General features: G+C 44.8%; 1 protein-coding gene across 2 annotated transcripts in view; it reads right to left on the reverse strand.

Moving 5' to 3' along the window:
* The window catches only part of LOC109864626 (receptor-type tyrosine-protein phosphatase zeta-like), a 58,118-nt gene extending 33,001 nt beyond the window's left edge, over positions 1–25,117 (reverse strand). For both annotated transcript variants that reach the window (XM_031797999.1, XM_031797998.1), the window contains exons 1-4: positions 24,889–25,117; positions 9,083–9,151; positions 1,173–1,352; positions 100–251 (exon numbers count right to left, since the gene is read on the reverse strand). In XM_031797999.1, the coding sequence (XP_031653859.1) occupies positions 100–251; positions 1,173–1,352; positions 9,083–9,151; positions 24,889–24,952 (465 nt within the window). In that variant the 5' untranslated portion in view covers positions 24,953–25,117. The remainder of the gene's footprint in view (positions 1–99; positions 252–1,172; positions 1,353–9,082; positions 9,152–24,888) is intronic.
* Positions 25,118–27,004: the final 1,887 nt, after the last annotated feature.

Here is a 27,004-nt window from a genome sequence, read left to right on the forward strand (position 1 = left end):
GGCGTAAAGGGATGTGTAGTCATACTGTGTACTGTAGGTGCGGTGTGGCATGTCGTGGCGTGTTATTTGCTATGACTGATTGATTGATTGATGTGGCACCTCCAGGGGGAACTTGAGTCCGTTGAGGCTGTGTTCTGATCCGTCTGAGGAGGCGTTGCAGCGTCCCCAGTGGAACGTCATCCTCCCCAACCTGAACCTGGTGCTCAGACCACCGCCACTCACATAGTACTCCCCGTCCAGGCCTAGCACCACTGGAACACACACACACACATATTAATGCCCACGCAAAAACCTATGTGCACACACACAACCATATTACCCACTCACTAGTCTTGCTTGGGCAGCCTTCCAAAGCCTGTCTAGTTCACTCGACTACGTGAGAAGCCTGGGCTTCCGAGGCTTCCCACCCACCAGCGATGCGCTTGGGCACACATACTTTTAATTACCGGGTCTATGGCAGAATACACAACGGTACTTAGCGTTTGTACATGCCACAGTCTCATTTCGAGTTACAAACACAGAACATGTTCAGCACATTTAAATGTTACATTAACAATAAAACCAGAATGCCTTCTGAAGCCATAATACCCTTTTCCATATGTAAACACATCTACACATCTACACATAAACACATCTACACACCTACACAAAACACCCCTCCTCCGTCTCCCTGGCCTGATCCCCATCCTCACACAATGGACTCATGATAGATGTTTCAAAGAGATTGTTTTATAGGTAAATTGCTTTTCTGACAGCGTATCGGAACAGAGAGATGAATACTACCCAACAGGCAGCATCTTCATAACACAGCCACAGGGAGACATATTGGAGAGATGATATCCAAGAGTCATTTCATTTCCTCTGGAAGCTCTCTCCATCTATCCCTCTCTCTCTCGCTCTCTCTCTCTGTCTCTTGCTCTCTCCATCTATCTGTCTCTGTCTCTCTCGCAATAAACCCATCACTCACGTTGAGTTATCTTTCCATAACTATCTCTGTACATGAAGATTCATATGACACTGGAAACAATCTGTTCTTACTAATTAATAACCACGTGACGTTTCGTGCCTACTGAACACGACCAATGATATGATCCTTTTCACACTATAATGCCAACCCAAACTGTACTACCACAGTTTGGGTTGGATATTTAATGGCTCATGTCGTACAGTACCCGTGTTGCCGTCGTTGTTGATGGTGGTGGTCTCTGGGGTGTTCTTCTCCCAGCCCTCTAGCTGCAGGCCCTGGTACTCCACCCGGACCTGGGTGAACGTCTCGTCGATGTCGATGGGTGACTGACGGGCATTGTTACACGCCGGGTACCTCTTACCCCAGATCTTCTGGTTCAACTGGCCTGAGAAGGAAAAACACAGAGAGGAAGAATGGATCAGTAGTACCGAAGATGGGAATGAGATGGCAAACTGCGATTTGGAGTTGACTTCACAGTGCAGGCAGCAGGAAGTGTAGCTGAACAACTCCCACACAACCCTGCAGGGAGAACGGCTTTAAAGGAAACACTCTATAGAGGTCAGCTACAGTAGAGTATAAACATGTTTACTATTTGTTCCCTGCTGCAAAACATAATTTATTTTCTCTCCATTTAAATAATCCCTCAATATCCATTGTGATGAAAAGTCCTGCAATGACCAATCCTCATAATCCTCAAGTGAACCCCAACTGTGTTTACACACAGCACATACAGAATCAGCTCTACTGCGTCTCCCTCTAGTCCAGCAGATGAGGAGTTAATGGAGCAGATGGCCTGAGTTTGTCACAAATGGCTGGACAGGTAGCATACAGATTTAGGAACTTAATTTGATCACCGTGTTTCAGAATAAATGACAGAATATGCAGGAATCGCTCTGCCATTTCCTGGTTGCTAAAACTCGAGTAGTTTATGTGACAAAATAAGATAGTATAGTGTAGAGAATCATTGTACCATCTAAACCGCTGTGAAATATATTTTCCAGAACCACAAATATTGTGTTTTCAGCTGTTTGAAGGTAGTGTACAAAACCCAAAGTAAATGATGCAAAGACAAAACTTGGGAATGGAAAGCATAGAAATAGCGCACATAGAACATATCTACCACTTCTTAGACTTCTTTCAATGAGAATGACAAATCTATAACACACATTTCTATGTGAATTTGGTCGGGCCATTTGTAATTTCCACTTTAAAATGTCAGACCTTGAAAAAAAAAAGGATCAACCTCTACAAACATGTCCATTAATTATAATCTACATAGTAAATCACATTTCCTGTTGCTGGCAGATTATTTTCCTGCTGTAGCAAACTGTCTCATATGAAGATCCTACATTTGTACATGCAGAACATCATATACAGTACAGCGCCTGCAGTAAGTACATCCATGCAGTTAGCCATATGTACAGTATGCTAGCATACATTATTGATTATTATGACATTCCCTGCTGAGTCTCTGAGATGCCTGCTGACCCAGAGCAGGGTGGGGGGGAGCATGTTGCTGGAAAAGAGTAATGAGTCGGTTGTTGTTGTCTGAGCTCAGAGACATTAGCATGAGAACGGCCAGGCTGAGGAGGAAAGACTTCATTATCACCTCTTCCTCTCTCCCTCCGCCCTCCCTCTCTCCCAATAAATACTCTATCTCCCTGTGTGCTGTGTGAACGAGTGAGAGAGAGATAGTGTCTTCCCAGCAGCTTTCTCTCTCTCTCGCTCAATTTAAATTCAATTTAAGGGCTTGATTGGCATGGGAAACCTATGTTAACTTTGCCAAAGCGTTGTGAAATATGTAATAAACAAAAGTGAAGTAAACAAAAACAAAAAAATTAACAGTGAACATTAACAGTAAACATCCCTCCCTCCCTGCCTCCCTCCCTGCCTCTGTCTCTCTGTCTGCCTCCCTCCCTGCCTCCCTCCCTCCCTGCCCTCCCTCCCTCCGTCCCTGCCTCCCTCCCTCCCTTCCTGCGTCCCTCCCTCCGTCCCTGCCTCCCTCCCTCCCTCCCTGCCTCCCTCCCTGCGTCCCTCCCTCCCTCCCTCCCTCCCTGCCCTCCCTCCCTCCGTCCCTGCCTCCCTCCCTCCCTCCCTGCATCCCTCCCTCCGTCCCTGCCTCCCTCCCTCCCTCCCTGCCTCCCTCCCTCCCTGCGTCCCTCCCTCTGTCCCTGCCTCCCTCCCTCCCTCCCTGCGTCCCTCCCTCCGTCCCTGCCTCCCTCCCTCCCTCCCTGCGTCCCTCCCTGCATCCCTCCCTCCGTCCCTGCCTCCCTCTGTCCCTGCCTCCCTCCCTGCCTCCCCCCTCCCTCCCTCATTTGAACTCCACTGGCTAATATCCCAGTAGAATGAATACAGAGTCATCAAAGGAGGTCAGGTGCTAAAGATAAGAGTTTATCAGGCATGACCGACATTCACAGCCATTTATGGGGTCAAATCATTTCCACTCTGAATTCAGCCGTATTGCCATTGTGAGTTGAATGACAGTTTACTGCGTTGGTGACAGACGAGAGTGGCTTCTGGCTGTGCCACTTAAATGATCTGTGGGGCAGCAAGGAGTGTGCCTGTCAATTTGGTGTGCGAGTGTGCATGCGCATGTGAGTGTGTGTGTAGGCTGGGAAAGAGTTTGACTCTTTATTTGGTGTGTGTGTTTGTGCATGCCTGCATATGTGACTGTGTGCCTGAACATGTGTGTGTGTGTGTGTGTGTGTGTGTGTGTGTGTGTGTGTGTGTGTGTGTGTGTGTGTGTGTGTGTGTGTGTGTGTGTGTGTGTGTGTGTGTGTGTGTGTGTGTGTGTGTGTGTGTGTGCTTCTCCTATGCTGGCAGCAAAGTGAAAAGGGGCTGTCAGGGGCTTCTGGGGGCCTCATCTGGCATAAATGCCATGACACAACACTGCTGCTACACTCACAAGATGCTACCATGGCAACAAGGTGCTGCAGAGGTTCGGAGGAGAGTTAAGTGCCAGGAGCAACACATATTCTGTCAGCCTTACCAGGAACACACACAAAGGAGCTGTCCCCCATTACATTGCGCTACTTTTAAACCGAGTTCTCAAATGACAGATGATTGACATCCCAGTACACTATGTGACTCACATGTAATGACTGGTCTTTTAGTGAGTCAGTCTTTATATTAGAGGAGGAGACACGTGGCGTTCTGTTACTCTGAAAGGTTGGATGTCCCTGGGGACCAAGACAGCCAACTTCTGACTCACACACACACACACACACACACACACACACACACACACACACACACACACACACACACACACACACACACACACACACACACACACAGACAGACAGACAGACAGACAGACAGACAGACAGACAGACAGACAGACAGACAGACAGACAGACAGACAGACAGACAGACAGACAGACAGACAGACAGACAGACAGACAGACAGACAGACAGACAGACAGACAGACAGACACAGAAACATACACACACATGAACACACACACAGACACACCACACACACAGACACACATACAGACACACCGCACACAGCCACACACACAGACACACCACACACAGACACACCACACACAGACACACCACACAGGCACACCACACACAGACATACCACACACACACACACAATCACACACACCGACACACCACACACACTCAGCTACCTCTTTGTCCTCCCAATAAAGAAATCATCACGACTTACCAGCAGTCAGTGACAGTTCTTTAAATGGTTAAATAAAGAGGGTAATCCCCTTGTAATAGGGCTCAGTGGAGCAGCACAGACATTTTGGAGATGTGTCCAACTTGTCAAAATAAATAACAGATCATCACTAAGCATATCGCTATCAGGCAACTCTCTCTGTTTTCTGTTTTACAAAGAGTTTTGTAGGAGGAAAGACATATAATAAAGATAAAAGAACCTGTTGTTCATCCTCCAACATCCCACAAACAACATCTGTTATTGGTTGTCTGATAGATCACGCCCACTTTCCTGTCTTGCATCTTGTAGAATACAGCATGAACATTCTTCACTCTAGCTTTGCCCTTTAATGTGAGAAGACATGGGCAGCAAGGAGAGTGGATTCAAGCAAATTAATTCATGTATTATGTATGTTAGGATTTCGCTATGCAAACACACCATCCTTGTGTGTGTGTGTGAGTGGAGGGGGTACTGTCCTCCACTCACCCCCCCCCCCATCTGTCAACTCTACTAGAGGTCCTCAGTCAGTGTAATGATGCCCTGAAACACATCACCATCCAGCATGACTAAGTCTCTTCCTGGGTCTCTGAGTCCTGCTGCATTATGACCTTAGCTGGGCCGGAGAGGGAGAAGGGAGCGGAGGCAACTCAACCCTTACCTCACCACCAACCTCAGCAGCTCTAGGACAGCAGGGGGAGAAGACGGCTGGAGACAACTGGAGCAGAAACAACACTAACTAACGACTGCCTGTATGACTAAGAAAGCAGAGCTGGAGTAAGTCAATGAGGTGGTGGTTAACAGCCCGTTAAGAGATGTTAGATGCTGATGGAGAGGCTGCAGTCTGTACTGAATGTGCATTATGCCGGCCAGTGTGTTTGTGTAAGACTGGATCCCTCCTGTGTTAGCCCGCTGAGCATTAGCTTGGGGGAGCTAACGCAAGTCTTCAGGTCTCAGACGAGGTTAGTCATCACGCAAGCCAACTCCGTTACATGTTGATGGAGAAGAGAGCTGGATCATTTATTCTGTCCCTTGTTTTAGAGCCCAGCAGAAGGAGAAAGAGGCAGACAAAGAGCGAGGGTAGTGTAGGGACACACAGGCCCTGTAGCCATGAGAAGGAGATCAGAGAGTTTACACATGCAGGAAATGGACTGCTGTGGTGGCTGGGGACCCTGTCTCGCGTGGCCTACACTGGGGCCCGGAGTTATCAGAGGATAGAGACTACACACACACACTGGCAGATGGAGACAGGGGAAATGGGGGTTAACGGATCATAGGGACCCCCTGGGGAGAGGGGTTAACGGGTGGATACCGTGGATTTGTACTGTATCAACTTTGGAAACACAAACAGTGGCAGAGCACGCAAGGATACACAGTCTGAAAAACAACACATATATGAACAAATATGAACACAGAACCTGACATTCAGTATATACAGTTTATCACCTATGTGATTGTGGTAGTCTGCCTGTAACAAGATAAATCCATTAGCTCACACTGTCTGTTTGACATTCAAATGTTTACAGAGAAATTACATTTGGTACTCCAACTCAGGGGAATCCTGACAATCTAATGAATGTTCAGTATAATATAAATCATACCAATGGATCTCAAAAGTAAAGAGCCACTTAATGGGAGTGCAACCTTGAGCCAAAACATTCTGAGCAAATGCTGTTGCATACTCCAAGAGGATTGCATATTCCGTAAAGGCTACCAGCATTAAAGCTTAAAAGCTAGCTACCATATGGTAACGTCCGAGAAGGTTTATCTCCCTTTTTCTCTCTCACTTCCTCTTCCTCTTTTCCGTGTTTCTGTCTCCATAGGTCTTTTTTTTTCTCTCTCTCTCTCTCTCTCTCTCTCTCTCTCTCTCTCTCCCTCTCTGTCTTTCCCCATTTCTCTGTCTCTATACTGTGCGCTGTGCCTCACAATGAGGTGTGCGCTTTCACATGTTAATTCTCTTCCTCACGGCTCAGTACCTCATACTGACAGCACACTCACTACTGTTATATCATGGGCTGATAAACAAGTCTGCTCCACAACACACACACACACACACACACACACACACACACACACACACACACACACACACCCAGATACACACACACACAAACACACACACACACACACACACACACACACACACACACACACACACACACACACACACACACACACACACACACACAGAGACAGACAGACAGACAGACAGACAGACAGACAGACAGACAGACAGACAGACAGACACACACACACACACACACACACACACACACACACACACACACACACACACCCAGATACACACACACACAAACACACACACACACACACACACACACACACAGACAGACAGACAGACAGACACACACACACACACACACACAGACACACACACACACACACACACGCATGCACGAACAAAGGCATACACATGCAAGCATAAATAAAGGCACACACATGCACACAAACATGCACACACACACACAACACACACTTAAGCCCTGCAGTCTCTCTCCCGTCTCTCTGGGACTCAGCTTGTTGTGACGGGGCCCTGAACTTTGAGAGCAGCAGAGTGGAAAATGTAAAGTATAACGCCTATTACCAAACAAGCAGAATTGTTTCTTATCTGAATACAAATTGACAGAGATGAAGTGTAATGAAATGAAGTCAAGCAATTTGGGACAATGGATGGAAATCACAAAAACGACGGTACATGAAAGAAAATGCCTTTCATGCCTGAAAATACGTTTTGCTGACTATTTTAACGTGACTGGCCCTTAGAGCAATTGAAACACCCTCGGTCAATTTCCCTCAACCAGAACACAGTTAGATTTGAACAAGCTAGACCAGTCAAGTCAGGTCTATCTCACTGATGGAGCAATCCCTCCTGGTAAGGGCTTAGGATATCTGAGCTTAATCCCCTAAGTCTGTCAGCATGTGGAGAAAAGACCGGCAGTGCTGGTTGTGTTGAGCAGGTTTAACATTAGTGGACCGGTCAGGGCTGAGGTACCGTATGACACTATTTTAACAATATAGTCTGCAGGGTTTGCATTATACAGTCGTGGCCAAAAGTTTTGAGAATGACACAAGTATTAATTTTCACAAAGTCTGCTGCCTCAGTTAGTATGATGGCAATTTGCATATACTCCAGAATGTTATGAAGAGTGATCAGATGAATTGCAATTTATTGCAAAGTCCCTCTTTGCCATGCAAATGAACAGAATCCACAAAAAACATTTCCACTGCATTTCAGCCCTGCCACAAAAGGACCAGCTCACATCATGTCAGTGATTCTCTCATTAACACAGGTGTGAGTGTTGACGAGGACAAGGCTGGAGATCACTCTGTCATGCTGATTGAGTTCGAATAACAGACTGGAAGCTTCAAAAGGAGGGTGGTGCTTGGAATCATTGTTCTTCCTCTGTCAACCATGGTTACCTGCAAGGAAACATGTGCCGTCATCATTGCTTTGCACAAAAAGGGCTTCACAGGCAAGGATATTGGTGTCAAGAAGGGCCGCAAAGAAGCCACTTCTCTCCAGGAAAAACATCAGGGACAGACTGATATTCTGCAAAAGGTACAGGGATTGGACTGCTGAGGACTGGGGTAAAGTCATTTTCTCTGAGGAATCCCCTTTCCGATTGTTTGGGACATCCGGAAAAAAGCTTGTCCGGATGCCGGCTCACTTACAATTTTGCCCGGCTTGTCCGGCTCACTTACAATTTTGCCTAAGAAGACAGCCATGAATAAAGAATGGTACCAATACATCCTCCGAGAGCAACTTCTCCCAACCATCCAGGAAAAGTTTGGTGACAAACAATGCCTTTTCCAGCATGACGGAGCACCTTGCCATAAGGCAAAAGTGATAACTAAGTTGCTCGGGGAACAAAACATCGATATTTTGGGTCCATGGCCAGGAAACTCCCCAGACCTTAATCCCATTGAGAACTTGTGGTCAATCCTCAAGAGGAAGGGTGGACAAACAAAAATCCACAAATTCTGACAAACTCCAAGCATAGATTATTTAAGAATGGGCTGCCATCAGTCAGGATGTGGCCCAGAAGTTAATTGACAGCATGCCAGGGTGGATTGCAGAGGTCTTGAAAAAGAAGGGTCAGCACTGCAAATATTGACTATTTGCATCAACTTCATGTAATTGTCAATAAAAGCTTTTGACACTTATGAAATGCTTGTAATTATAATTATACTTCAGTATTCCATAGTAACATCTGACAAAAATATCTAAAGACACAAAAATTAATATTTGTGTCATTCTCAAAACTTTTGGCCAAGACTGTACATTGACTCTTGAGGGTGCCCGAAGTTTCTTGGGGGTGACCGACGCTCACATTGGTATTTCAGCCCCCTATCCCCCCCCCCCTGTAATTCGTAACCTGAATACCCCATGGCATGAATACTGTTCATGTAACTGTACTGACCTGTGTAGGACCAGTCGATGTCGTCTGTGAATTTTCTCTGGGCCTTGAAGTATGCCTCTGTCAAGGCCACTATAAGAGAAAGGGGGAGAGGGAGCGAGAGAGAGGGAGAGAGAGAGAGAGAGAGAGAGAGAGAGAGAGAGAGAGAGAGAGAGAGAGAGAAAAAGGAGATGGAAAAAATAGAGAGTTAGAATACGCTTCACTGAGAAAAACATACACACTATGTCACGTGAGACCCCAGCACCTGCTGCGTGACACTGTATATGAAGACATACTTCTTCTCTCATGTCAAAGGACACATCCCGACCACTTAGTTTACCTATAGGGATATGATTGAGCTGCCATTTGTTGAGTGTCTCTCAAAACTGACTCTCTTCTCAAGGGCAGGGGAAAGAAGGGAATGGTGGAGAGGGGTGAGGCACAGGAGAGAGCGGTGAGGAAGGCGATAAAAGCGAGATAGAGGGCACTTCTCTCTCACTCCTTCTCCCTCATTCTCTGTAACTGATGAGGGTCACGTTCCACCCACTTTCTATGCCCGTCACAGTGCTGACTGTTCCAACCCCTCTCATCCCTCGTCCATGCATCTCTCATCCAGCAGAGTTCTCGGTAAACAGCTTGGTTAATAGGAAAAGGATGAAGGACTGGTCATCTTTATTGACTCAACTAGAGAGATCGCGTTGTTGTCCCCATTCCACATCCACATAGTGATGTAGTGAGCTATCTGCTACAGAGACAGTAGAAGGTAATGGCTATATGTTGATGTGTGGAAACAACACACACACGCGCACACACACACACACACACACACACACACACACACACACACACACACACACACACACACACACACACACACACACACACACACACACACACACACACACACACTGTGGAGGAGATGAGACACATTAGTAGAGTTCAGAAGGTCCAAAGTAATTACTGGAAAGAGACAACCGTTTTGAGAGAGATGAATGGTCTAGAGAAAATGGCTGCTCAATCTGTATGTGTGTGTGTGTGTGTGTGTTTGCTACTGCACAAAGTATACACACATCTACTGCTCTAATTGATCTCTGCCTCCTCCTCTTTGTATATCTCTTTCTCTTTCCCCTCCATCTTTCTCCCCAAATTCACTCTCATTACATTATCTCTCTCCATATCTCTCTCTCACACACACACACACAGAGGCTTCGGGTTGTTTTACACTATCAGAGTGTCGCTGTGTAGATCGAAGGAAGGATATTAAGCATTAGTGGATTTAATCCCACAGATCTTAACAGGATGGAAGCCTAATGATCTGTATCAAAGTCCACTTTAAGAGCACTATACCTTACCTACTGCTGACATTTACACTACTGTGACAATCTTCCTCCTAACTCCTCGTCTTACCACCACTCAAACCTCTCCATTTCAAATAGCTCAGTTACTCAGTGGACACGCTCTTTCTGACCTGGTAATGTCCGAGGATAATAGTGCTCTCTGTGCCATGTAGGAAAGGAAACAGATAGCTGGCAGCCCGGTGCGTGTGTGTGTGTGACACAGAGAAGGAGCTCCAGAGTGTTAGCTGGAATCAGTGTCAGATGCCATCCTCTACTTCACAGGACACCTGCTCTTTCTGACTGCCTGGGCTGCTGTTACCGCTCACCACTGGTCACTTGTTTTACTGGTTACGGCTTGTTGATTTCCACTGGTTCATGTGAAAAAATGAACCAAAATCTGCAGTGAGCAAAATTCTAAGTGTTGTTTAGTTCCTCAAAATCTAGTTACTCACATCGCTTTGTATCTACCGAGCTACTGCTTAGTTACTAACCCACCTGTGTTGGTGTTGTTACGTTAAGTCAGAGGTTAAGGGTCACGATGACCAACTCTATTTCTATCCTATGTTGTTCTCACGTGGTAGGTCTAATGCTCCATAATAATCCTATTGTTTTAACCATACTGTAAAAAACTATGATGGGGGGGGGGTGAAGGGAGAATGTTCATTGTCACCATTGAAGAAACAGTAATTGATATGAATACATACTCTCCATTCTATAGCATACGGGATCTAGGGTAGGCACCCCCTCCCCTCCCCTCCCCCCCTGTTCCAGGCTCAGTGTCACAGAGAAAACCCAGAGGCAAGTTAGATTACGATCCCTCACAGTGAGATATTAAGGAGCCCATTATCAACGCTAGCCACAACCTCCCGGCTCTCTCCCTCCTTCCTTTCCTCCCTCTTTCACTCCTTTTCTCTCCTTCTTTTGGTCCTCATCAGCACTAACGATGGGGCCCATATACGACCTTATCACCAACGAGCGCGTCACACTCAAGCTGGCCTGGAACCTCTCGGCTTTGCCCTCCTTCTCACTCCTTCTCTCCGTCTCCTCTCTGTCACTATCAGCTCTAATGATGGTGCTCATAAATCTGTCTTACAGTCACACTCAAATGTCCCCGTTTCTTTGGTTCCAGGCCAACGTGGTTTCTAACCGTCACTAAGTGAATCAGTTGGACACGGAGTGTTGACCTCTTCTTTTAACCCCAGATCAGATAGACTGAGTGGGTGCCTGCCTGCCATGGTCAGGAACTAAATGTGTATCTGTTACAATAGGGCCAGTCATGACAGAAAGGCCAAACCTGAACACTCTGGCCTAGACAGAACATGGAGTCGCTGACCTGGCCTTCTACTAATGAGTAAGGACAGTGTATATGGATGGATGGTGTGTGTGTGTGTGTGTGTGTATGTGTGTATGTGTGTGTGTGTGTGTGTGTGTGTGTGTGTGTGTGTGTGTGTGTATGTGTGTGTGTGTATGTGTGTGTGTGTGTGTGTGTGTGTGTGTGTGTGTGACTGTACTGTACACTGTGTTGCTGTAGCAGGGGAGAGTCTCGCTAGAATGTTAATGAATGGCAGTTTAGTGGACCCCTGAGAGAGATGAAAGCTGGCTCAGACTGGAACTAAAAGACAGGAAGGATTCACTTTACTCTGGCTTGGCACTGAACCGCTCAGCCGCCCAGCGCATGTGGTTCACTTCACTGTCCCTAGGGACTCTCCGTACAGCCACGGTCGTGGTCCCTTTACTGGGGCGTGAAATCACGTATCTGGATCGTACAACACATCCTCCGTCTGTGAGGGGACAGGGGTAATATGACAACTCGCATTAAACAAGAGGCACTGAGACAGAACGACTGGCACCATCTCTGAGTCTGTGCAGTGAGACGCTTCAAGAGCTTTAGCAGGGCAGAAGTGATTCCACGATGTCAAATGCCAATGGTCATCATTATTATTTCCTTTGGTCAATACACACTGAGAACATTCTAGAGAACACCTGTTGGTCATGAAGTGAGATATACATACCTCCCCGCCACACCCCATGACATGTTCATGTCACAGCTGCTGTGACTGAAAGCCATGTGTGAATTAGTGAATTAGTGGCATGTGTTCTCTCCTAGCAGGCTTTACTTGCAGGTCTTCCACTGGAGTCATACGGGGGAAGATTGAAGAGGGTTAGGCCCAAATTAAACAGGGGATATTGCCTCTGAGCGCTGTCAAATGCTGCATTGTTCCAAGGGGACTTATATATGTCGGTGTTTGAGAGGGCCTATGGGAATGCCTATGGGAATGTGGGGCCTATGGGCCTATGGGAATGTGTCGTGGTCCAGCTGCTGCAGTGAGGTCAGAGGACATGTGACATGTGGTAACCGTGGGAACGTGAGACCTAGAAGCCGACTTGTGAAGGTGGTAATATAGGGGAACAGCTGGGGGTTAGAACAACTGTTCAGAACAACTGGACAGTGAAACGACAGTGGAACAAATATCCCTTTTGGGAACGATAAATATTTTTTTTATTGACATTTCTTCATTGTCCCTGAGAGGGAAATTTGTTCATCCGCCATCAAGTTCACTTCTGCTGCATAGCAATTCAGCCAGTGTTACCTAGTGTTGATTTTTAGTCTAACATTTCTAGTGTTGATTTATGTGTTAAATTAACTCTGTAATTATTAAATTAACACTCATTGGTGTAAAAGGTGTTGGTTCAAATAACCAGTGTTAAACCAAAACCACACCCATCATTATCATATTTCCCAGCATGCTGCATTTCAGGTTGATTTTTAGAATAGTTTTTTTCAATATTTGTTTTTTTGCATATAAATTCATTGATTCATTAATCTTATTCTACTCAAATATAAATAACATAGATGTTTCTAAACTAATATGTTACTGAAATGGTTGTTCCAGTTGTCACGTCCTGACCATAGAGAGCCTTTATTTTCCATGGTGGAGTAGGTCAGGGCATGACTGTCTAGTTTATATTTTCTGTGTGGGGTTCTAGGTTGTTTTTTCTATGTTGGGGTTTTGGTGTGATTCCCAATTAGAGGCAGCTGGCTATCGTTGTCTCTAATTGGGGATCATACTTAAGGAGCATTTTTTCCACCTGTGGGTTATGGGATATTGTTTATGTTTAGAGTTAGTGCACATAGCATCTCGTTAGTCACGGTTCGTTGCTTGTTTCTTTATTTGTTTTTTTCTAGGTTTTTCACATTAATAAATGATGTAGAAACCATATTGCGCTGCAGCTTGGTCCGACCATTATTACGACGAACGTGACACCAGTTTAGGTCATTTATGTAGTCTTGTATCTTAGCCTTCCCAACCCAGCAGTCATTCTTAATGCAGGTTGTGTGTGAATAAAAGTTCAAAATGTTGCATATCCCCACTCTGGCTGGATTCCAATAGGAATTACACATCACTTTACACAAGCAAGCATAATGTGACTTGCAGGCCTGATGTAGCCTGTAAACCATGAGTTCCAGGCCACAGCATTAGGGTAAAACTAGCCCTGTGTTGCATAACATATTTGCTGAGGGTCTCACTTGGTGAAGGCCACAGGACTGAACATGGATGAATGCAACAACCATGTCTCAACCAAAACCAAGGCTTTATACTAAGCAGCGAGTTAATTTAACACTGAAAAGTGTGGACCGCTATAGACACTGGACCAGTGTTCAATTTAACACTCTCGGTATTGATTTAACACTGGATAATTTTCTGTCTGGTTTAACTTCACCTTATGTTGAGAACAACTGAGTTTTTAACCAGAGTCATAAGTGCTAAAATGGCTCTGAGATTAAGACACTGGACAGAGCTGTCCTGTTCTCAGTGATAGGCCTGTGGAAGGTCTGCTCATGCATCATGGGAGTTTGTCTGTGACATTCCATTTCTGTGACAGATTCTGTGCCTCTGCGACTACTCCTCCCCTGATTCTGCTGCATCCGTTGACAGAAATGAGTGTGTGCTGTGCGTCACACTCAAGAAGAGCCCATCAATCTCCCCTATGGTCCTGCACTCTGAAGGCTGTGTCAAGGTAGATTTTCTCCAAATTCTGTTTCATGAGATTAAGTTTAATGCCGATGGAGAGGATTTACTTGTCTCCTCCACAAAACTCTCCATGAAACACAGCATTTGTGAACAAACAACCCATGAAAAAGCCTGTTATTAATGTGAGCCGCGAGCCAGGGAGTTTCCTGGTGAGGGATGGCCTGAAATAATAAACACAAAGTTTCAGATCCTTCCTCCCAAGAAGAACTCATAAATAAATCAGGCACAGAGAGAGACACCCCTAGGGAGGGGGGAGAACACAGAGAGCTGGAGAAAACGGAGGAACAGAGAGCTTCATAACGCAGAGACAGTATTTTAGAGCCAGGTACAGTCACTGTACTTACTGTAGTCAGCCCCACTGGGGTTGTGTGGTTGATGATGACATAAATGCTCAGTTCCACTTTGAAGTCATGACTGTGTGTACACTGGTAAAGTGTTTATTTGTTACTTGGGTACGTAGGATTGTGTCCATGTGAGTTAGTGGGGATGGTGTGTGTATGTTTTTTTGTGTGTGTGCGTGTGTATGCTAGAACCAGTCGATTCTCCCACTCTGAGTGCATTGAAATGCACCGTGCTCATCTGCTCAGCATCACAGCACTGGGCTATATAAGCATCTCAATAGTCTAATGTGGCTTCCTGGAGGAAAGGAGACGAGAAGGGGAAGTGACAGACAGTATTGAGATGCATCACAGGTTTCCCATCAGTTCCATCAGTATGCTGGGAGCATCAGCACTGGACTCCTTGACAACCGTATAATGTCTTGTGGCGTCTGGCCACCCTGATTTCCACACTGACATCCTCTGCTGCCTCCCCCATCGCCATGGACACACACTCCCCTATCTTTCATTGCCCCCCCCCCAACCCACCCACCCACCCAACCACCTTTCACTTGAGGTTCCTCTCCATCTTTCACTGCAGTCTGCAGCCCCTCTCTCACCGGCTTTCCCTGAGTTCTCCCAGCCTCAGTCATCTCATTCCCCCAGACCCACTATCTCCCACTGCCTCTTATTAAAGTCTCTCTCCTTTAAACAACACTGTCCTTTGTGACAGACGGCCCAGCCACAGACAAGCCTTGCTCTTGTCAGGCATCCTTGATGCTGGCCTTCTAGGCAGAGTTCCTCTGTCCAGTGTCTGTGTTCTTTTGCCCATCTTCATTTTTTCTTTTTATTGGTCAGTCTGAGATATGGCTTTTTCTTTGCAACTCTGCCTAGAAGGCCAGCATCCCGGAGTCGCCTCTTCACTGTTGATGTTGAGACTGGTGTTTTGCAGGTACTATTTAATGAACTTGTGAGGCATCTGTTTCTCAAACTAGAAACTCTAACATACTTGTCCTCTTGCTCAGTTGTGCACCGGGGCCTCCCACTCCTCTTTCTATTCTGGTTAGGGCCAGTTTGCGCTGTTCTGCGAAGGGAGTAGTACACAGCATTGTATGAAATCCTCAGTTTCTTGGCAATTTCTCGCATGGAATAGCCTTCATTTCTCAGAACAAGTATAGACTGACGAGTTTCAGAAGAAAGGTCTTTGTTTCTGGCCTTTTTGAGCCTGTAATTGAACCGTCAAATGCTGATGCTCCAGATACTCAACTAGAATAAAGAAGGCCAGTTTTATTGCTTCTTTAATCAGAACAACAGTTTTCAGCTGTGCTAACGTAATTGCTATATATATATATATAACTTAGATTAGCTAACACAACGTGCCATTGGAACACAGGAGTGATAGTTGCTGATAATGGGCCTCTGTACGCCTATGTAGATATTCCATTAAAAATCAGCTGTTTCCAGCTACAATAGTCATTTACAACATTATTAACAATGTCTACACTGTATTTTTGATCAATTTGATATTATTTTAATGGACAAAAAAAATGGCTTTTCTTTCAAAAGCAAGGACATTTGTAAGTGACCCCAAACTTTTGAATGGTAGTGTACATTTTTCTAAACTAATCCAATCAGATTTATTGCATACATTACTAAAATGGTTGTACCGGTTTAAATGGTTATGGTAGTGTGTTTTTTTAATCAAGTTTCTTCACAGTCATTCTATGCAGGTTGTGGGTGAATTAAAATCCCAACTGTATTCGGCCCCCTTGAACTTTGCGACCTTTTGCCACATTTCAGGCTTCAAACATAAAGATATAAAACTGTATTTTTTTGTGAAGAATCAACAACAAGTGGGACACAATCATGAAGTGGAACGACATTTATTGGATATTTCAAACTTTTTTAACAAATCAAAAACTGAAAAATTGAGCGTGCAAAATTATTCAGCCCCTTTACTTTCAGTGCAGCAAACTCTCTCCAGAAGTTCAGTGAGGATCTCTGAATGATCCAATGTTGACCTAAATGACTAATGATGATAAATACAATCCACCTGTGTGTAATCAAGTCTCCGTATAAATGCACCTGCACTGTGATAGTCTCAGAGGTCCGTTAAAAGCGCAGAGAGCATCACGAAGAACAAGGAACACACCAGGCAGGTCCGAGATACTGTTGTGAAGAAGTTTAAAGCCGGATTTGGATACAAAAGATTTCCCAAGCTTTAAACATCCCAAGGAGCACTGTGCAAGCGATAATATTGAAATGGAAGGAGTATCAGACCACTGCAAATCTACCAAGACCTGGCCTTCCCTCTAAACATTCAGCTCATACAAGGAGAAGACTGATCAGAGATGCAGCCAAGAGGCCCATGATCAAATCAAATCAAATTTATTTATATAGCCCTTCGTACATCAGCTGATATCTCAAAGTGCTGTACAGAAACCCAGCCTAAAACCCCAAACAGCAAGCAATGCAGGTGTAGAAGCACGGTGGCTAGGAAAAACTCCCTGGATGAACTGCAGAGATCTACAGCTGAGGTGGGAGACTCTGTCCATAGGACAACACGCAGTCGTATATTGCACAAATCTGGCCTTTATGGAAGAGTGGCAAGAAGAAAGCCATTTCTTAAAGATATCCATAAAAAGTGTTGTTTAAAGTTTGCCACAAGCCACCTGGGAGACACACCAAACATGTGGAAGAAGGTGCTCTGGTCAGATGAAACCAAATTTGAACTTTTTGGCAACAATGCAAAACTTTATGTTTGGCGTAAAAGCAACACAGCTGAACACACCATCCCCACTGTCAAACATGGTGGTGGCAGCATCATGGTTTGGGCCTGCTTTTCTTCAGCAGGGACAGGGAAGATGGTTAAAATTGATGGGAAGATGGATGGAGCCAAATACAGGACCATTCTGGAAGAAAACCTGATGGAGTCTGCAAAAGACCTGAGACTGGGACGGAGATTTGTCTTCCAACAAGACAATGATCCAAAACATAAAGCAAAATCTACAATGGAATGGTTCAAAAATAAACATATCCAGGTGTTAGAATGGCCAAGTCAAAGTCCAGACCTGAATCCAATCGAGAATCTGTGGAAAGAACTGAAAACTGCTGTTCACAAATGCTCTCCATCCAACCTCACTGAGCTCGAGCTGTTTTGCAAGGAGGAATGGGAAAAAATGTCAGTCTCTCGATGTGCAAAACTGATAGAGACATACCCCAAGCGACTTACAGCTGTAATCGCAGCAAAAGGTGGCGCTACAAAGTATTAACTTAAGGGGGCTGAATAATCTTGCACGCCCAATTTTCCAGTTTTTGATTTGTTAAAAAAGTTTGAAATATCCAATAAATGTCGTTCCACTTCATGATTGTGTCCCACTTGTTGTTGATTCTTCACAAAAAAATACAGTTTTATATCTTTATGTTTGAAGCCTGAAATGTGGCAAAAGGTCGCAAAGTTCAAGGGGGCCGAATACTTTCGCAAGGCACTGTATGCCTGAATTCCAATTGAAATTACACATCCCTTTGCAAGCCAGTAAAATGTGACTTGCAGGCCTGATGTTGTCACGTTCTGACCTTAATTCCTTTGTTTTGTCGTTTGTTTTAGCATGGTCAGGGCGTGAGTTGGGTGGGTTGTCTATGTTAGTTTTTCTATGATTTTCGATTGTGATCATTTTGACCCCACGGGGTGAGATCTTGCGTGGAGCCCCAGATCGAGGGAGATTATCAGTGGTCTTGTATGTCTTCCATTTCCTAATAATTGCTCCCACAGTTGATTTCTTCAAACCAAGCTGCAGATTCCGTCTTCCCAGCCTGGTGCAGGTCTACAATTTTGTTTCTGGTGTCCTTTGACAGCTCTTTGGTCTTGGCCATAGTGGAGTTTGGAGTGTGACTGTTTGAGGTTGTGGACAGGTGTCTTTTATACTGATAACAAGTTCAAACAGGTGCAATTAATACAGGTAATGAGTGGAGGACAGAGGAGCCTCTTAAAGAAGAAGTTACAGGTCTGTGAGAGCCAGAAATCTTGCTTGTTTGTAGGTGACCAAATACTTATTTTCCACCATATTTGCAAATAAATTCATAAAAAATCCTACAATGTGATTTTGTCTGTCATAGTTGAAGTGTACCTATGATGAAAATTACAGGCCTCTCTCAACTTTTTAAGTGGGAGAACTTGCACAATTGGTGGCTGACTAAATACTTTTTTGCCCCACTGTAGTTGTTTTAGACACCCAAAGAGAGACACATAAGATGGCTTTAGGAAATATTTTGAACAAGATTCGTACTTCCATGAAGACTTTTGTTGTGCTGGCAGCACAGAGGGACAGAGCGGCTCTGTTCTGAGCTGCAGCGTAACGGTCCGTCCGGGGTCTAATCGCATTTTACACACGGAGCGGTGGCAAAGTGGTGTGAGTGCGTGTCTGTGTGTGCGTGTGCATCCATGCGTCCGTGTATGAGAGAGACATGGGAGGGGAAACCATGATGTGGGACAAATCACATGTTCCAAATTAGCTCTAAATCTTCTGTTGTTATTACAGGGCTAGATCATAACTTGAGATATGTGTGCCTAGGGCGTACTGCGTAGCTAACTCGAGTTTCCACCCATACATTAGACTGAACATATTCAAGCTGTCTAGAGCGCAAGCAGTTCCCTCAGATCATCTCGTTCGAGTAATTTACCATAGTACATGTTACCATGACTACGGTTGACATCCTCTATTAGATTGCATAGTCTGATGAAACACCCTGTACTGGTGAATAATCATGACGGAGAAGCAGAAGAGAGAGTGAACACGGAGAGGGACAAGAGAGACTCAGCATGAGCACTTCGGGGGTGCAACGTCCTCCATGGATTCTGTCACGGGAGAAAGGCCTGCCTACAGAAACATGGTACGTGAAGTGAGATCCTGCCTCTATGTTTGTTTCCATGAACACCCACACACCCACTCACACTCCCGTCTCTGAAGACAGACACACGGGGCTAAACAGAGAGCTGTACAGCCGATAAGATCGACATTCATCTGTCTCTCTCCTCGGATCCAAACCGCCGACATTGAAATCAGAAGAGGAGACAAGCCATACCAGTGATTCGTCGACGTTTAACTCTAGACGAAACTCATTTAACATTTAAGAGCAACGGCCGAGATGGAAAACAAATCTAATCAGATAGAGAGAGACGGAGAGAGGTCCCGTGGACGTCTTTTTTTACAAACATTAAGAGACATGGATCATTTGATCGTCCAGGGGGAGAGGGGGCTCTCTCTCTCGCTCTCTCCTCATGACGTACGTAGCATTAGGATGACATAACTACACCGTGGGACTAATGACCAGATGTGGTAGATCACAGGACGTCATAAAGCACCCAGGGGTGAACCAGTCAAATCTCGACGGCTAATAGACAGTTTCTCTGCCACGCATCATCTGCATGTGTCACAGGTCTCTTTAGGCGACGTCGCTTTGATAAGGAACATGATTTACAGAGCTAGGGGGGAAAAAAGAGTTCTGAAAGGGTTCTGGGTTCTAAACGGAACCGTTCATTTGAAGAAGCCCTTTTGGGTTCTATGGCATCAGGTGTATGATTGGCTTCATTCACAGGTCATGTTGCTTTATTAAGGCAAATTGCTCCTATTATAAATAGTATCATAATACACTGTTAATAAAGGTTTTATTAGCAGTAATTATTTATGAGCATGATTGGACGTAATGATTCCAGGTTGCAGTTCAATTGGTTACAGGTTTGACCCAGACACATTTTGCGTCCGCAACACTAGCAGGTGTCTATTCAGTAGAAGACTCCTATTCTATTTTTAATAGTCCTTCTGGCTTTTCATTGTGTTTCATTATCTGGTGCTCTAGTCTAGGGCTTTGTTTTCTTGATTCCATGTACATTCTGTCAAGGTTCAAAGGAAACTGCAGTGGACATGCTGCCAAATGCCAATTAACTATACACTGTGGGTTTAGAGAAGAGTAAACGAGCCTAATTAATGGTGCTGGATCCAATAACAGCACTCACCCAGGCTCACCCACCTTCACCACATCCACATGGGGTAGTTACACTTGCAAACACCGTATAGAGAGTTTTTCTATTGTGTTATTGACTGTACGTTTGTTAATCCCATGTGAAACTCTGTGTTGTTGTTGTTTGTTCGCACTGCTTTGCTTTATCTTGGCCAGGTCGCCGTTGTAAATGAGAACTTGTTCTCAACTGGCCTACCTGGTTAAATAACGGTCAAGTCATATAAAGAGATGACACTGCAACTGTTACAGTCACACACATGCTGCTGCTGGTACAGCTCATTATTAAAGAGAGCATCAACTATCTGTTCATGTCGGCCAAGAGATACGAGCCCGTACGGGAGTTGTAGCGATGAGACAAGATTGTAGCTACTACAACAATTGGATACCACGAAATTGGGGAGAAAAAGGGGTAAAATTCTGTAGGTTAAAATTAAATTCTGTAGGTCTGATTGGCCAGCAAAGAAGAACACAAACTTTTAGAAAAAAGTATCGTGATAATACATATATATATATATATTATTGTTTTGGAATTTTACCCCTTTTTCTCCCCAATTTCGTGGTATCCAATTGTTGTAGTAGCTACTATCTTGTCTCATCGCTACAACTCCCGTACGGGCTCGGGAGAGACGAAGGTTGAAAGTCATGTGTCCTCCGATACACAACCCAACCAAGCCGCACTGCTTCTTAACACAGCGTGCATCCAACCCGGAAGCCAGCCGTACCAATGCGCCAGAGGAAACACTGTGCACCTGGCCACCTTGGTTAGCGCACACTGCCCGCCACAGGAGTCGCTGGTGCGTGATGAGACAAGGACACCCCTACCGGCCAATTGTGCGTCGCCCCACGGACCTCCCGGTCGCGGCCGGTTACGACAGAGCCTGGGCGCGAACCCAGGGACTCTGATGGCACAGCTGGCGCTGTAGTACAGCGCCCTTAACCACTGCGCCACCCGGGAGGCCGTGATAATATTTTTGACTATGTTACATTGATTCTATGACATTGATGTACTTATTTGTTGCTGGGTAGTTAACATGAGTTATCGCTAGCCGGTTGTACCAGCGCCAAAACATATCCTCCTATAGGTTGGTCACAATCTTCTTTTTAAATGGTGAGGTGAGCCAACATGTTTTCAGCTCTTTTATATCCCTGACTAATCAAAACTCGTTTTTATTATGGTTCTCTGTTGTCCCTCTGTAGCAGACATATAGTGAGCAATAGGTTTTTAACATTGAATCGCCCAGAAAATCTCAGTATCAAGTCACAATACATATAGAAGTGTGATATATCGTGATACATATTGTATCGGCACTTACAGTTGAAGTCGAAAGTTCACCATCTCGTGTTGTTATTTCATACATCCCAATCCCACCCATTGAGATAACAACGTTACTTCATACATCCCAATCACACCCAATGAGATAACAACGTTACTTCATACATCCCAATCACACCCAGTGAGATAACAATGTTACTTCATACATCCCAATCACACCCATTGAGATAACAATGTTACTTCATACATCCCAATCACACCCATTGAGATAACAACGTTACTTCATACATCCCAATCACACCCAATGAGATAACAACGTTACTTCATACATCCCAATCACACCCATTGAGATAACAACGTTACTTCATACATCCCAATCACACCCATTGAGATAACAACGTTACTTCATACATCCCAATCACACTCATTGAGATAACAACGTTACTTCATACATCCCAATCACACCCATTGAGATAACAGTGTGGAAGATAAATTCTTCACATTCATTCAATAACCCTCTAGGGTCATTCCATGTCATTTCAGCAAGCCATGACACCCACCATGTCAGATTGTTCTGAAATTGTTTCCGTAGTTAGAAACAGATAATGTGAGCAATCCTTCAACACTATTTTGTTGAAATATTACTTGATATCTGAGAAATGAAGCTAATTGATTGCACCCAAATCCATTCAACATGAATTCAATATTCAATACATATACCTAACATCCGATTTGGATGAGAAATTCAAAGAACTTGTCAAAAGCCCCAATACCAGGATGTAGGATGGGACGTAACAACTTCAATTAATAATTTATCTAAACGGGGGAAAAAACATGATCAAATTCACTGGGAATACATTACATAGGGTGAAGAAGCAATACTCCAAGCCGCAGCTCCATGCTACTTGTCAGATACTAAGGATTTGTTGTTGGGGTGTGGCATCTGTGGGTGGCTTCAAACAGTTTAGTTGGATTCCCCATGTCGAACTCATTGTTAGAAAAAAGTTTGGTCCAAATCAGATGTTAGGTACTATGATTTTTTGAATATTATATGAATCCTATACATTTAAATGGCCAAATTTGGATGTAATCTGATAATCTGATAATCTGATAATCTGTAATTAGCTTAATTTCTCAGAGGTAAAATGATATTTCAACAAAATAATGTTGCAGGAAAGGTAATCGTATCTCTTTCTAACTACAGAAACAATTTCAAAACAATCTGATACGGTGGGTGTTGAAATGCTTGTGCTTTTTGAAGTGGAACGGCACTCTTGCCCTGCCCATAGATGGTGTTACAACAATCTCATTTAGATACATAATAGGGCAACATTATCCACAGTGATCCACTGATCAGCATCAGCGTCAGATGCATCAGATGAGATATTCTCTGATGGTAGAACTAACAGACTCTGTGTGCTCTCAGAGCCTCGCACGTACACTAACTCTGTCCCTGTCCACCCAGCCCAGAGAAATAAAGAGAGCCTGCCCTATAGCGCTGCTGGCTCTGCTCAATGGGTATTATGTCATTACCACGCTGCTGCTTATGAACTCTCCCGGGGCTCTCCTGATCAGGGTTGGGGTTCAATTCAGTCAATCATCCATTGCTTTCTATGAGGATTGTTCCACTTTCTGAACCGGTCTCGACTGAATTGAAAACTAACCCTAGCCATGCTCACCACCCGTGGCCAAAACTTGACCCTGACACTGGCACACACCACAGCTGTTACTTTACAATGAGTTCCTAATGTACTGTTCTGCACTGTTCATATCTAGGCTAATTACCGTCATCTAGTCTACAGTAAATATATATATATATCTTCTTTCTTTCTCTTTTTACATATGGCATGGTGTGAATGTGTTGATTGTATCCAAACAGTCAAATTGGTGATAGTCTTACATGCAGATGGATGTGTCTATTTGTGAGACACAGGATGAGTGTCTTATGCTGTTTGTGTATGTGTGTGTGTGTATGTGTGTGTGTGTGTGTGTGTGTGTGTGTGTGTGTGTGTGTGTGTGTGTGTGTCTGTAGCCAACTCCTGTATGGTGGCCTGGCATATTGAGGAACAGATGGCTTAGAGATGTGCTCCCTCCTTCTTTTCCCTCCAAATAATTTCCCCCATAATTCCCAATTCCCATAAAACCCCATAGCAAAACTGTCCATCTCTTAGATGCTTCTTTTAGATCACAGATAATGACTCAGCCAAGGGATTAGAAGAAACGGAAAAAGCAGATGGCAGATATCAAATCTCTCAAAAGCACTTCCTCTTTCTTTTCCATCTAATCTTCGACCAGAAAACCATCCACGAAACCGACCCTATTGTCAGTGTTCATGCCAGGGAAATAGTAGATAGACAAGACAAACCTTTTAAAGGATCAATACTATGGCTTTCAACATCAAGTTAAAGGCTCTCAACGGCATGTCCAAATGTCATCAGAAACACTCTGTTAACAGCCTACAAATTAGTCCTCTTGAAATATCAAGTGAAATGCTTCTATCAAAATGAAGAAAGTTCTCCAAATGTTAAAAGTCTCTTCATGATAAATCAACAGTGTAATTTCTCCAAATAGTTCTGAGATGTGTCCTGAGATGTGTCAGGTGGAGTGGCATTTGGGATGCTCATTTTAAATTCTCCATGGTCCCTGTCTTTATTTGTTTGCTAGTGTCAAATATGTCACCGTTGAGTGAATGCACAATAGCATCAAATATAGAGACAACATTAGCCAGTTACTGACATGGGCTGTGCACACTCCAGCAAAAACCGCTGATAATGCGTATCACACATACATCATTGCACTTATCAAAATCTATAATATAATATAATATAATAATCTATAATATCTTCCTTACCTATCTGGCAGAAAACCAGGAGCTGCGCAATGGAAATCAGCACCCTGGATACAGTCAGTTCCATAGTCTCCGATTCAGCGGCAAACTGAATTTTAAACGCAAAAAAAATAATTGTAGCAAAACAATCTGAATTTCTGGCGCGGGCGCTAAGATGCTACACTCGCTTCATACCGCCGATGTCGGCGCTCCGGTCCTCCTGCCTCTCTTCCCTCCCTGTCTTTCGCTCTCTGCTTGGAGGAAACGGAGTGGCTCCACTCTCTCATGTACAACACTGGCTGGGTATGGAGAGGGATATTTGGTATGCGCGCCGCCCACTACTCACACAGGCGCAGCGGGAGGGGAAAACTGATGGTTGAACATGCTCTCTGAATGGTGATATGAAATGACTACTGGCTGGCCAGCGATAAAGGGAAACGTGCATATTCAGAAGGCAAAACTTTTATTTTTGTGAGCTCACAAAGACGAAATGCCAATTTAGTGCCTAATGCAACTACACTAAGAAGTTGTGATTTAAATGAAAATAGAGCCAATCAGCATAATTGCATGATGAAAAAGTAAAGCTAGGATAATGTCTAGGGGTCTCTACTATAACAGCTAGGAGATGAGTAGGGCTGTTTCATCATTTACCAATAATAAGGGCCTACGACTGTGCCACCCATCATCTGAATAAACCTTTGTGAAATTGTTGTTCACAAACACTTCAATATTCCTATAGGAATCCAGATCTCAAGTCTGATTATATTTCTCCTCTGCAGAGACGGCATCCCTAGCCGCGTTCTCAGAGCATGTGCAGACCAGCTGGCTGGAATGTTCAAGGACATATTCAATCTCTCCCTATCCCAGTCTGTTGTTCCCACTTCAAGATTGTTCCTGTACCAAAGAAAGCGAAGGTAACTAAACTAATGACTATTGCTTCGTAGCACTCACTTCTGTCATCATGAGGTGTTTTGAGAGGCTTAGTTAAGGACCATATCACCTCCATCTTATCTGACACCCTAGACCCACTACAATTTGCGTACCGCCTCCATCCACGGATAACACAATCGCCATCACACTGCACACTGCCCTATCCCATCTGGACAAGAGGAATACCTACGTAAGAATGCTGTTCATTGACTACAGCTCAGCCTTCAGGACATTGGGCTCTCCAAGGTCATCACTATGGTCGGGGCCCTGGATCTGAACCCCATCCTGTGCAACTGGGTCATGGACTAACTGACGGGCCGACCCCAGGTGGTGAATGTAGGCAACAACACCTCCACCACGCTGGTTCTCAACACGGGGGCCCCAACAAGGGTGTGTTGACCTGTACTCCCTGTTCACCCATGACAACTCAATCATCAAGTTTGCTGATGACACAACAGTGGTAGGTCTGATTACCAACAATGAAGAGACAGCCTATAGCAGGGTCCCTCAACTGGCCGGAGAAATAGGCCCGCTGTCACACACTGGTCTGTTTCACCTGTCTTTGTGCTCGTCTCCACCCCCCTCCAGGTGTCGCCCATCTTCCCCATTATCCCCAGTGTATTTATTTCTGTGCTCTCTGTCTGTCGGCAGTTCGTTTTGTTCGTCAAGCCTCCCAGGGTTTTCCCCCTTGCTCCTGTCTGTTTCTAGTTTCCCCGGGATGACAATTCTGCCTGCCATGACCCTGACTGCCGTTCTGTACCGTGTCACACCACCCTGGATTATTGACCTCTGCCTGCCCTGACCCCGAGACTGCCTGCTGTTCTGTACCTTTTGGACTCTGTTCGAGATTACTGACCTCTGCCTGCCCTTGACCTGTCGTTTTGCCTGCCTCCTGTTCTAGCAATAAACCTTTGTTACTTTGACATTGACTGCATGTGGATCTGCCCTGAAACATGATACCTGTGGCTGAATCTAGTTGATGATCCCTGGCCTACAGGGAGGCGGTGAGGGCCCTGGCGGAGTGGTGCCAGGAAAATGACCTCTCCCTCAACATCAACAAAACAAAGGAGGCTGCAGTGGAGAGAATTGAAGAAGGCGCCGCAGTGGAGATGGTGAAAAGCTTCATGTTCCTCAGTGTGCACATCACTGACAACCTGCAATGGTCCAGCGGCAACTGCTCTGTCCGCAAGCGCAGGGCACTTTAATAATG

Source organism: Oncorhynchus kisutch, linkage group LG19 (genome assembly GCF_002021735.2).
Source record: "Oncorhynchus kisutch isolate 150728-3 linkage group LG19, Okis_V2, whole genome shotgun sequence".
In the NCBI taxonomy this organism is placed as follows: Eukaryota; Metazoa; Chordata; class Actinopteri; order Salmoniformes; family Salmonidae; genus Oncorhynchus; species Oncorhynchus kisutch.